The 12,888-nt window shown below is 39.1% G+C and overlaps 1 protein-coding gene across 1 annotated transcript in view; it reads right to left on the bottom strand.

Annotated features, from left to right (window-relative positions):
• INTU (inturned planar cell polarity protein) overlaps window positions 1-12,888 on the bottom strand; it is a 116,706-nt gene that overhangs the window by 18,707 nt on the left and 85,111 nt on the right. Inside the window, exons 6-8 of the mRNA XM_089672186.1 lie at window positions 11,913-12,002; window positions 8,367-8,444; window positions 7,914-8,103 (exon numbers count right to left, since the gene is read on the bottom strand). Of these exons, the coding sequence (XP_089528312.1) occupies window positions 7,914-8,103; window positions 8,367-8,444; window positions 11,913-12,002 (358 nt within the window). The remainder of the gene's footprint in view (window positions 1-7,913; window positions 8,104-8,366; window positions 8,445-11,912; window positions 12,003-12,888) is intronic.

Here is a 12,888-nt window from a genome sequence, read left to right as displayed (position 1 = left end):
TTAAATATTTTTAGAGATAAAGCACTTTTTTGGCTGTTATTTCTCTCTATATGTTGCTGAGCGGAGGAGCATATTGGACTTAGTATGTGAAAGGTATTACACTGCAGGACTAAGGAACAATGAAGAATCCATCCATTTGGAAGAAACAACATAGTCCACATTGTGGGACACAAGCACTTTATAACCCTACAAAACTGTAAGGTCGTAGGTGATGGTCATATAGTATTTAAAGACATGGATGGGTGAATAACATAGGACGTTGTATATGAGGAGAAGAGTGTACAAAAAGGTTGTTATGGACTTTTGATTTATTCTTAAGGTTTTAATTTACACTGTCCTGTGAACACTAAGACTGAGCTCTGCAGTTACTTTTGCAGCAGTTGTTTTCTTTTTCCAAGCCACAAACATGCACAATGTCCTTTTGTCTCTTTCAGTCAGTTGACCATGTCGACCGTGCTTATGCTTATCAGACGATGTATTCCTGGAAATAAATTGCAAATAAATTGGCAACTTCAGTCACAGAGGCACCAGCTAAGCGGGCACCGACAATTTGCCCTCTTTGAAGCTCAGTAAGCTCCAACACGATTCTGTGTTATTAGCAGCACGTGCGGTGAATGACGAAAGTGAGGTTTCCCACCTGTTAGGTGTCTCATCACACAGCAGAAGCAAAAGAGTATTCGATCACTTCTGCTTTCAATACGAAACATGTTGTCACTTTCATACCTGCAAATCATGTAATATTTCCTTTTTTTGTCCGATCCCTATATCTGTCCAGTTTGTTGTTGAATCTGGAAACCAAGATTAGATACTAATCCGGCATCAGCCATCTTTGGCAAATGACTTGAAAAACCTCCAGGTTTAAAGCCCATTTCCCTAAAACCAGATGCTGATGACAGAGAAAATCCACCAGCCTATTCGATATGAAAGGTGGACAGGGCCAGAATGTGAAGTATTGCCAAAAGGAAGATCAAGTCTGCTTCCCTGAGAATGATGTGACATTTGGTGCTTCCTTGATGATTGATGTAGACCATGGCCATGCCATTGTTTGACTGGCTTCTTGTCATGTGTCCTTGCAATAGGGGAGTCCAGGGACAACCAGTTAAATCCATAAACTGACCTCTAAGCACTTTTATTACAAACTAATTTATCTTCTATGAGAAACAGTGACCATTGTGGTGAATTGGAGATGTTCATGTTAAAAAGGAACGCTGATTAAATACAAACTGGATTTGAAACACTAAAGTATTTTTATTAATTGAAAGTTAGGGAAAACAAAGAGTGTTTCTTGGGTATTTCAGCAAATGTGTGTTGCACACATTTTGTGGATCACAGTTTAGTTATTTGCACAGCCTTGCCTTTTCAACCTCCCCTCCTGTCTGACACCAATATCAATACCTGAGGAGGAAATAAATTGAGGGATATCCCTCAGTTTTTTAGGCATCAGATCAGGATGACACAGCTCACACTAAGGTACCCAATATGGGTTTCCTAAAATTCTCTAAAGGCAGCCATATATGGATCGAAATTCAGCTGGTAAAGCAGGGACCAGCTGAATTTTGATCAATTAATAGGCAGCAGGCTGGTTTTGAACGACATTGCTTGTGATAGCATTTATGGAGAGATCAGGGGTTTACTAGACCCCAGATGTCTCCTCTGGCCAATCAGACACAAATCTGTCTGATCAGCTGCCTCACTGGCCAGTAAAAAAAGAGCCGAAACTGGAAGTGGCAAAATCCTTGTTGCTTCCAGTTTCACATCTAACAGAGAGGGAGGAACAACATCAGTTCCTTTCTCTCTTTCAACTGCTGAAGATGCCGCCAGTCGGAATGGTCCTGAGCTCTCTGATCGAATGGGAGAGCCTGGGAAAAACGATGCTGGGGGAGGGTACCGCCTCCTGCCACCTCTAGAAGTGATCGAGTGGCTATGTAGCCACTTGAATCACTTCTGCATGAAAGGCAATTGGCTGCTGAAAATTTTTATACTGGGATGATGCCTTTATCTGCACAAATAAAAAATAAATACACACTTTATTTGGAGCACTGATGGATTTTATTTTATGCATTGAAAGCTGTGGAGAACAAAGAAGATTGTTTTATTCCAGCAAATGTTTGTTGCACACTGTATGCACATTAAGCAATTTTGTGGAGCACAGTTTATATATATTCATATTGATGTTATATCTTTTCACATCAAGCTATAATCAAATGATTTATAGTGTTATCTAGTAGGGGATATACAACTGCCTCAAATAGGCCAGCAATTCTGCCAATGAAATCTGACCCTTTGGCAGAAAACTCTTCTCTGGATACAAAAGGGGCAGCTGGTGTGGCTGGATGGGCCAGCTGAATGGCCAGTGGAAGGCAGGAAATCAGAGTGCAGGCAACTATCAGAGGAAACAGTACTAGGTCCATGTACCACCACCCTCAATGCAGTTAAAAGCTTATGCTGAGCTAGCAATTCATCTGAGCTTTTTCCTTGTGCTTATGATCTGCCATGCTTGTGAAAATGTTCGCAGAAAGGTACTCAAAACCTCCATATCATTAGGGAAGGATGGAAAATGTTCCAATGCCAAACACTTGTAGGGTGCAGTAACCCTGGTATTGTGATAATACTTGCTTGTAATGTGCCCTCAGCAGAGGGAGAACAATATAAATGTTGCCAGGCAGAGGTGCCATCTGCACAGAAGAAGAGGCAGGGAGCACAGTCACAGCAACTCCGAGAACGAAGTGCTGCAGTGCGTGTCTGGGTCAACTAAGAGCAGTAGCACCTCATTTGCACAGGTGAATTGGGTGCCAATGTGTGGAGATGTGTGCAGGCAGGTCACTGACAAAACATGGTGCCAAGATGAAATTGAACCCAATTCTCTGCAACAGCCACTGCTGAGGTGGTTGGTGGCTCCCCATGCACCCCAAAAGGAGTTCTAAAGGATAAAGGGCATCCTCAGATGAATGCTTAGTGGGCTTCTGCCCTGTACTCCTTACATTCCAGTAGACAGGATAAGCAGGGGAACAACCCTTTCCTGCTGTCACCCTCCACTATGGGTTTACCCCCACATGGGACTTCAGGGACAGGGCTCTGCACCAGACAGACCATTGCCCCAGACCTGTAAAGCACCCTGCGGCTAACTCCACACATCGCACTGTATGCCAAAGGGAGCACCTGCAGCAGGATCCAGTGCAGAAGCAACACACACTTGCCCTGCATTTTCCACTATGTAAGGTCTAGGTACCAGCCCTCCAAGGCTCTGTGGAGTCGTCAACCAATCCAGGAACTGTATGAAGAGCAGCGGTGATTAGAGTGCAGCTGCAGACTGAAGAAGCATCTTGGAATAGATCATCTGAGAGAAAAAGAGACACCTCCATATAGAAATGTAAGCTTCTCCCAGTAAAGAGAAGAGGTCCATCACCTAAGGACATATAGCAAAGACGTAGGACTAACTGGGAGTGGTTATATAGGGGATGCACCTTCAGCTTTTTTTTTTTGCCAGTGTATAATTACCTGAAGGTAGCTACATATAACTCAGTTGTAAGGATTAAAGAACCCTGTGTACTGTAAAACAAGGAAAGTATAATTCTATATAAAATGTACCATATATGATTTCTCTCTTGCTCTTTTTCTTTTAATACGTTTTTCTGCAGGAGCCCTTGACAGTCCACTTCTACCACTAACTGTGGCCTTCAGGGCTTATTCAAAAGAGGCTGTCCAGCTACAAAGCTGAATAAACAACACAGATCATGCAGCCTATATTCAAATAATCTGGCATGTGGAGGAGATTATGCGACCAAGATGACCAGGCATTGTTGGCTCTAAAGCTTCAAATACAATAAAAATTGGTTTCTGGGTCTGTAATTCACTGAATAGCTTGTTATAAAAACTTTATAAACATATACAATATAAAAAATAGCAGGTTTGGTGCCTTTTATATGGTTTGAAAACAAGATGGAACAGTAATAATCAAAAAGGTACCTGAACTCAAACACCTTGAGAGGAAAGAGGGATGGAATACTACTTAAAGCAGAACTTCACCCAAAAGGAGACGTTCCGCTTTTCTTTCTCCTTTCCCTCTCCTCTCCCATATTTGGGATGTTTTTTTTTTCGGTGGTTAGGTACCTGATGCTTTTTTCCAAATGTTTTTTTTTTTGCAAATATTGTAGTCAGCAGCTACAATATTTGCAGTTACTGGCTTTTACATGTTTGTTTACAGGTTAAAGATCCACTTTATGAAGCAGGGAGGTTAAGAATTTGTGGCCTGGACAAAATGCACAATGGCCTTTTATCTGGAAACTATCTAGTTTCATAGGCAACTAAAATTAACACAGATTAGACCTTGCTTCCAAAGCAACCAGAAAGGGAAGGAATCTTTAAAAATACTGATCGTGCATTGCCACCCTCAGCTTTAATTAAGATCTTAAACTCTTAAGAGGCTGAAGCTTTTTCAAGGTTTAAGAATAAACTTGTGATTTGACCTACACTGATCAAGTTATAACTGAGGTCTGCCAGTTTCCACTGCACGTGCTGCAGGAAACACATTGGTTGCCAAACAGTGGGAGAAGCAGCCAAACACATTCTACTATATAGGAGAGCACAATGAGTAAGATTTTGAGCTAGGCACGCATGAGGGGTTTATTAAGCTTTTTTAAGCATAAGGTACAGCAGTACTAAAAATTTAGTACATTTACTACAAAAATTGACAATCCTTAGGGAATAATTTATTTCAACCATTTAAAGCCAAATAATGTAAAGGGTAAACTGGATAATAACGGTTGCTTTGTATATGCAAGTGTAAATTGTTCTGTTTAGGCAAAAAATTCAATTCATGTATGTATATTTGGAGTACTGTATTTGCCTCCAGGTGCCATCAAACTTTACCATTTAAAAGTTGAAAAATGAATCCAAAACAAGCAGCCTGCTAGATATAGTATATACAACTTTTATAAGGAAAAGTGGAGTTAATTGATATACATTAAAAAAAAAACCAAAAAAACACACAAGTCGACAACAGGTTTTAGCCAACAGGCCATCATCCAGTCCCCAGTGATTCCTATGGCTGAAGCATATTGGATGGAGTCAACTTGTGTGGCGTCAGATATTAAGAATGTTGGATGATTGTTATCAGGAGAGGTGATGTTTTCAATTGTTTTTCCTACATGAAATCTTATAAATCTCGTTCAAACAAGATAGGCTGCTCCAGACATCCCATTTCTTGATTCGGATTGGATTGAATTTGGAGATACTTTTAAGACCTCTGTTATCTCTTTGAAAGATAGATTTATTCAGCTTAAAATTCTGCACCACGCTCATCTTACCCGTTAAGACTATTTAGGATGGGTCTTCATTTCTACCGCATTGGGCCTTCCAAATGTGTTACATCCTAAGAATTGCCTTCTAGGCATCTTTTTAGAATTGTCTATTTCTGAGTATGCAAAACGTTTACTTCATATATTGTACTGTTATGTCCCGCTGTATAAGTTAACTTTTGAATTACGGAACAAAACGAAAATGTTTGATAAACCGTGGGGCAGATGGATTTCTTGTCCCTATACCCTAGCCTCCTTGGATTCAGGTTCCTAAATTTTGTTTTCCTGTCCATATTTTTGTGAGCCATGTACTGGAGTGACATTTTCTAGTGGTTTATGCATTTGTACTGAGCTTTATAGATGACAACTGTTTATTTTTTTGAGAACGGATATCCTGCAAGGTTGCTTTTTGGGGTTGTTTTTTGGTTGTTGGAAAGTGGGGTTTTTATGTATATCATTGAAAAAAAATAAGAAAATTAAAACACATACACACACACATATATATCTTTAAATAAAAACCTTAATGATTTACACAATTGGAGTCTCTTTATTTCCTACTGGGTATCTGTACATAAAAGATTAAAAGCGAGCAAAAAAGTAATTTTTGTGTTTTTTTTCAGCCTTTAAGTGATGAGTTTACTTTCATAGTAAGTGAGTAGAATGAAACACTATATTTTTGTATATCTAAAGCTGGCTATACACTAGTAAATTTTTTGAACAAACATTTGTACAAACATTCTTTGTACTCGACAAATGTCATTCTAAAGTACATTTAAAATGTATTTTCCTTTAACTTTGGAATGAATGTCATTTTCTAAATGAAAACCACATTCAATGTTAGAAATTTATTCAAGAAAAGATTTCTATCCTGCTCCATCTGATTTTATTGTCGCTGTGGTCAAAACTGTAAAATGCCAAAAAATTATACCAAACAGCCCAAAAATTGTCTACAAGCCAGTGGGTGGATCATTCCTACTTTTTTGTTACACAAAGCCACAGGTTTTTACTATGAAGCTTTACAACACGGTGTCCAAACTACCAATGACATTATTGCTTGATAAGGAGCATTTTGGGTGCCTGCACAGCATCCTTTTTTTGCCCCCTCTCTCTCAGTACTGGGGCCACATTAGTTGGTTGAGGGCCTGTTCATATTAAAGCACTGAATAGTGTTTTATAGTTTGTAATTCATTATATATTTATTCAAACATATAAAAAAATTAGTTGTGCTGTATCTTTTAAATTACGAGAAAATAAGTGTGGATAACACCCAGTAGTGCAAAATTCATTAGTGTATGACACAAAAGTTCACCAAAACCATGTTTTATAGAAATCAAAAAGGATGCTTGCAATCCTCCATGAATCCCACTGCTACAATCAGCTTCTTACCAAATAAGAAAGACCCCAAGTCATAGAAGGTCTTATCTCACTCATGGATGCCTGAGAACTCTTGCAGCAATCACATCAAAGAGAATCATAGGGCACACCAGAAAATCCAATCATCACCTCCACTCAGCATTTAATATGAATCCCGCAAGACTTTATGGTGTAAAACTGCCAGATTAATAATATAGATAAATGCTACTCCCAAAAATAAATGAGAAAGGGCACATCAGCCAAACTCACTGCTGCTTCCTCTTGCAGCTTGATGATGTCAGCACAGAATCCCCAATTGGGGGATTTGCTGCACCTCAGCATTCTGGCTTTCCAGCCTAGGCCAGAATGATGTTGTGCCCAGCTGCCTACTAGGATTCTCCATTGTTTAAAGCAGGGTGCAAGCATGACCGTGAAATTTTGCCAATGCACAGATATACATTAAATTTCTAGGACCTGGTAGAAACCCAAGGCACATCTATGCAAGCACTGGATCATTTCTGTGCATGTTCAATCAAACTACAACCCCATAAGGATAGCTGCCAGAACTCAGTGCAGTGGGAAGAGACCTGCTACACAACTGCGCACGTGCCAGATCATTGAAGGTGGTAGCAAGTGGGGGATAACAATATTTCCGGGTGAAATTCTGCTTTAATGTGACCTTCATGGAATTGATAAATAGAAGATGGCATAATAGGCTCAGATGTAACCAGAACACAGAAAAATATCAGAATTTCAAGTATTTGAACAAAGTGGAGAGAGAGAGAGAGAGAGAGAGAGAGAGAGAGAGAGAGAGAGGTAAATATAAGTGGCAATTAACTTGGTGTGGGTCCATACACTTACAGTGAAATCAAACCAGGCAGAATCTATAGCAGGGATATTACAGCTTGATGCTCAACTATTCATAAATAAAACTTATACACACACCTATATTTGCCTTAAATATACAATGTTGGCAGTACTTGGTGCCATAAGGACATTCCATTCTATAGGCTCTTTCTAAAAACAATAAAGCAGGGAGCTTACAACAGGAGCAAGTACGGAAAATGTGCTGACTGCTGTGCAGGTTTCTGTCACTCCTTGGTATGATACTTATGTTTGCTGAAAAAGTTTACACATACATACATACATACATACATATATATATATATATATATACACATATATACATACATACACACACACATATATACACACACACACACACAATATTTTAACCTCAATAAACACACAAAAATAGATAACCTTGACATCTTCAGGTAAGGACAGCCACCGCACCCCTGGAAGGTTCTCCACAATGTGGGCACTGCAGGCCTCATAATACTGAGGTCCATGGCTTGGATTTGCATTTAAGATGGACAGCCTGACCGCTCGCTGGAAAACCAGGCTAAAGAAATGATCAAGACGAGGCACATTTTCCGCCTGACAGAAAGCCCTGTAATACAAATGGAAACCTGAATCAAAGCAAAATCATGCTGGAATGAAAAAGGGTAATTCAAGATGAAAAATCCATTTGGACATTCACCACACAGCATAGACAAAAACACTGTAGGAGGCACAGAGTTCTTTAACTATTAGCCAAAGAACTCCCTTTGTAATTAAACTCCTTCAGATTTAGCATTACAATATGAAAGCTGCTTTGTATTTGACAATGCTAAGTAAAAACAACCCCTTCCAAGAGAGGATATGTGCACCTACCTATCCAAAGAGCTATACATGAACGTCAATGTTCTAACCAGATCTTCAGTCATGTTCTTCAAATGTAGAAGGGAGACTCTGGAAAAACAATGTTCAGTGAGTAACTTACTTTCCTTATCATTGCATGTTAATTGTACAAAATAGGGTTTCAATGACTACAACTTAAAGTCCCACACCAGCTTTCATTTAACTTTATATAGCTCTTTTTGACCAAGATGGTCCAAACGTACCATTTCCTTTACTAAGAGATGCATCTACTGGGAGCACTGCATAAACTCTTTGTACAGAGACTTCTCATCCCGTTCACAGAAGGACATTGCTCAGCCATTCACAGGAAGCTTTTTAACAATGAATACAAGGCTTCCACTGAATGGTTGAGGTGAAGATTGTTACATCATCTGTCTGCCTCTCTACCTCAGCCAGAGGAAGCCTTGTTTGCAATCATAAATACAAAGCTTCCTATGAATGGCTGAGCTGCACTCAGCCCGACTTGATTTTGTTCTGGGAATGAGGTGGGAAGTCCTTGTAATGCTGCAGAAACAAAGCACTGGATACTATATGTAGCTGATGCTACATACAGTTTATACAGCACTCCCAGTGTGCACGTGTTAGTGAAGTAAATAGTTAATTTGGACCAGCTTGGTCCAAAGAAACCTAAAGTTAAATGAAAGCTGGAGTTCAGCTTTGATACAGTGAGTTTTGTTAAAGTTTAACCCAGAAACAAAAATGTATTATTCTGCAGCTTAATAGTTAAAAATGGTGGCTTCTTTAGTTTTCTTTTTTCCATGCTTTTGTTCCTTCAGTTTCACCTGGTGGTTCTTCCCCTAACAAACTTCATGTTCAAGAGTGCCAATGTTAACTCACTGCACTGTATCTATCGAAGTTGTTGTTACCACAGGACACTATGGGGGGTATTTATCAAAACTAGAGCAGAAAAAATTTGAGCAGCTGCACATAGTAACCAATCAACTTCTATCTTCAGCCTATTTAGGTAAACTTTGAAAATGAAAGACAGAAGCAAACTGTTTGTCGTGCACAGCTGCTCCAGTCTGAAAAATTCCACTGAAAAACTGTAAAGACAAAATATCCGCCTGTCTCATCAAAATGACATAGGTGGAGGTGTTCTGTAGTTCACAGAGTGATTAGAAAACAATGCTATGAATGTTAACAGTTTACAACATCTGTGACAAGCTCAACTTACTGCACTAATTGAACAGATATAATAAAAAAACATTTAGTAGCAAATTTAACAGACGAAAATAAGATTCATTCATTGTTGTGTTTTTTAACCTTCAAGTGATGAATTTACTCTTATAGTGAAAGAGTAGAATCAAACACTAGATTTCTGTATATTCAAAGCTGGCTATACACTAGTACATTTCAAATAAACATTCGTACAAAAATTCTTTACTTTTGAATGACATTCATTAAGTCATCAAATGTACAGTTTAAAACTTAGTTTGAATGAATATAATTTCCTGAACGAAAACCACACTCGTTCTAGAAGTATTCCATCCTGCTCCTTCGACTTTTCTTGTTACTGTGATAAAAAATGAACACGGATATGACATCACTAGTGATCAGAAAATCAAACGAATGCTCTTAAAACAAAATTCTACTAGTGTATAGCCAGGTTACAGCAGCCTTTTTCAACCATGGTGCTGTCTGCAAGCTTTAGGAATTCAGAAAAATTGCCCCAATCTGCCTAAAAATGGTCAATAAGCTGGTGGGTAGATCAAGTCTACCTTTTTTGTTATACAAAGCCACAGCTTTTTACGGTTCAGCATTACAACATTGGGCACCATGGGGGCCAGCTACTGGCATCCTAACAACCAATGGCATTATTGCTTGATAAATAGCATGTCGGGTGCCTGCACAGTATCCTCGTTTGCCCTCTCTCGGTCAGCACTGGGGCCACATTAGCTGAGTGAGGTCCGTTCACACTAACTGGTGTTTTTCCACACTGGAATAATGCTAGTTACTGCTAGGATACATAGAAAACAATTGTTCTCTATGTTCCCCGTTCTCAATAGAATGCATCCCAGAGGTGCAGAGCAGTGCTAAAATTCAGACAAACTGCATAACATTTGCACCGCACTGGATGTCACCACACAGCAAGTGCAATGCAACACACTGTGTTGTCCTGCACTGACACAAAGTATCACATTGTATACTTCAAATAAAGTTCACCAAAAAAAAAAAGGTGTACGATTACACTGCTTACCCCCTGCCGCATTATGCTGCAGCCCAAAATTGGCAGCTGCCAGCACACTAAACTGGAGCAGCAAGTGTAAATGGGCCCTAAGGGAGAGAAACTTGGGGAGAAGAGAAATGTTCAACACTTCTCCATACCAGTGTGCAAAGGTAGAATTGCTTTGTAAGAAAAAAATATATATATCACAGTACTTGTAGCTGCAGACTTCTCTTTAAGTTAAAGTGATAATAAGCCCATACATAAACCCACTAAAGTAACTAGCTTCAGGTAACACATAATGATGATGCGAAACATCACACATAAGTTGTACCTGTTTTTCGGCAGCCCTCTAACCTCTAGAGCAGGGTTTCTTAACCAGGGTTCCACATAACCCTAAAGTTCCTTCAAAGGTTGCTAGGAATTCTGCAATGAGCAGTTTCTGCCTCTCAGATCAGATCCTACTGATATCATTGATCTTTTCAGCTATCTGTAAGGGGTAATTCTTCCCAATGACCACAAGTGTCCGGACCATTCTTCCCACTGACCACCACATTATAGTATCATGAGTTGCAGATATAGTAATTTCTAGCAGGGGTTCCCGGAGACTGGAAAGTTATTTCAAAGGTACCTCCGTGTTGAAGAGGTTGAGAAAGGCTGCTCTAGAGCCTTTTAATGTACACAGATTAGATGGAGGTGGGGAGAGAAGTGTGTCATTTGAGACCAGAGAAGAGGAAATGTACACACACCCATCAACATAGCCTCAGATGTGCATGCTTCCTAAAGAGACTGTTAATTAACTGCTGTCTGCTGGAGGGCTGTCACAGAAAACTGTCAGAAGAGACAGATGCAGATTACAAGGGAAAGAGAAAGCAGGGTCCACACTAAATGCTATGGATTGAGGCAAGTACAATTTGTATGAGGGTGTTCTTTGTTCATTTTTCATTTCATAGGTTACAACCATTTTAAATGTACAGAAGCAATACCAACAAGTTAAAACAGTGTTGTGCTGTGTTTAACATATCAATACAGAGTCTATTTTGTCCTAGCATTTGATGTGAAAATATTATAAATTAGGTATGGAATATTTGAGACTGGGGTTTGATACAAAAGCAAAATGTTCTAGGTTTTGTCAAAATGTAGTGAAGACTAATCGGTGGAATTTTCTTTATACTGTCATAAGTGGCACATTTGCTGCTCCATACAGTACATGCTTGCAGACTGGACTGAGTGGCTTCTAAATTTCATACAAATTAATTCAAAACTGTGATATATAAAATACCACTAAAGCAGTCTGTTAAATTAAAATATCTGTCAGCAAATGCTACAGAATTACTAAATGTTAAAATTCTTACCTCTCTGCCGGAACCGAAATGAGAAATAAACGATCAGACTCTTTCCAATATGAAACATGAACCAGCTGCTTGTTTAAAATGAGCGATGAGCTAAAATAAACAAATTAGGATAAAAAAAAGTTAACAGCGACGACTATGATTTTAAGCTGCCAACTATATATACTGAGTGTGTATGTATATATATTTATAAAAGTGGAACTAAACCTAACTATCAGAAAACTGTGAGCAGGAAGCTCTTTATTGCAGAAGAGACATGCCAGTTCTGCTATAACACACACTTATGCAGGCCATACTTAGGTCGAATTCTGAACAAGTTTTCTTTAGAGATTCTGATAGTTCCTACGTTTTGTAATCCGATGGAGCCACCATTGATTTCGAAATTCGACCAGCCAAGCCTTCAATTTACATGTTACTACAGAAAAGAATTTTCGTGGCCCAGAATTTTCTTTTCTTTCCAGGTAACAGCTCATGCTCATTTCTTTTTCGATTACATTTCCCGCACAATTCTCCCATCACCGATTAGAGATTCGTTCATATTTAAAAAAATTTCTAACATGCCCGATCACTCAAATTCAATGGTTGCTCGAAAATCGGCCACTTCTGTGGCCCACTAATGGTGCAAAATTTGATCAAAAATTCTTAGAAAACATTTTCCAAAGAAAATTCTTTTGGAGTTCAACTCATGTATGGCTGGCTTTACCTGTCAGTTTGCAATCTATTGAATGTACACTGAGCTGTACACTCCAGAATGACTGACTCCTGTGCACCTGTGCAGGAGGACGTCATTCCTCACCGGCCAATCAAGAGGGCGAAAACCCAGAAGCTGAAGATAGCCCAGGGAGAAGACGACAACAACTGGCGAGGGATGTAATCAACCAGCGGAAGGGAGTATTTTCAGTAGTTTAGTTACGGTTTAATAGATTTGCTTTCTGGATATTATTCTTCTGTGTAGATTGTAGAATTTATTATATATACA

The sequence above is a fragment of the Staurois parvus genome, unplaced genomic scaffold, assembly GCF_062004578.1.
Source record: "Staurois parvus isolate SC_StPar_1 unplaced genomic scaffold, SC_StPar_1.0 ptg000122l, whole genome shotgun sequence".
In the NCBI taxonomy this organism is placed as follows: domain Eukaryota; kingdom Metazoa; phylum Chordata; class Amphibia; order Anura; family Ranidae; genus Staurois; species Staurois parvus.
The sequence above is the reverse complement of the archived record's forward strand: the minus strand, read 5'-3'. Positions and strand labels throughout refer to the sequence as shown.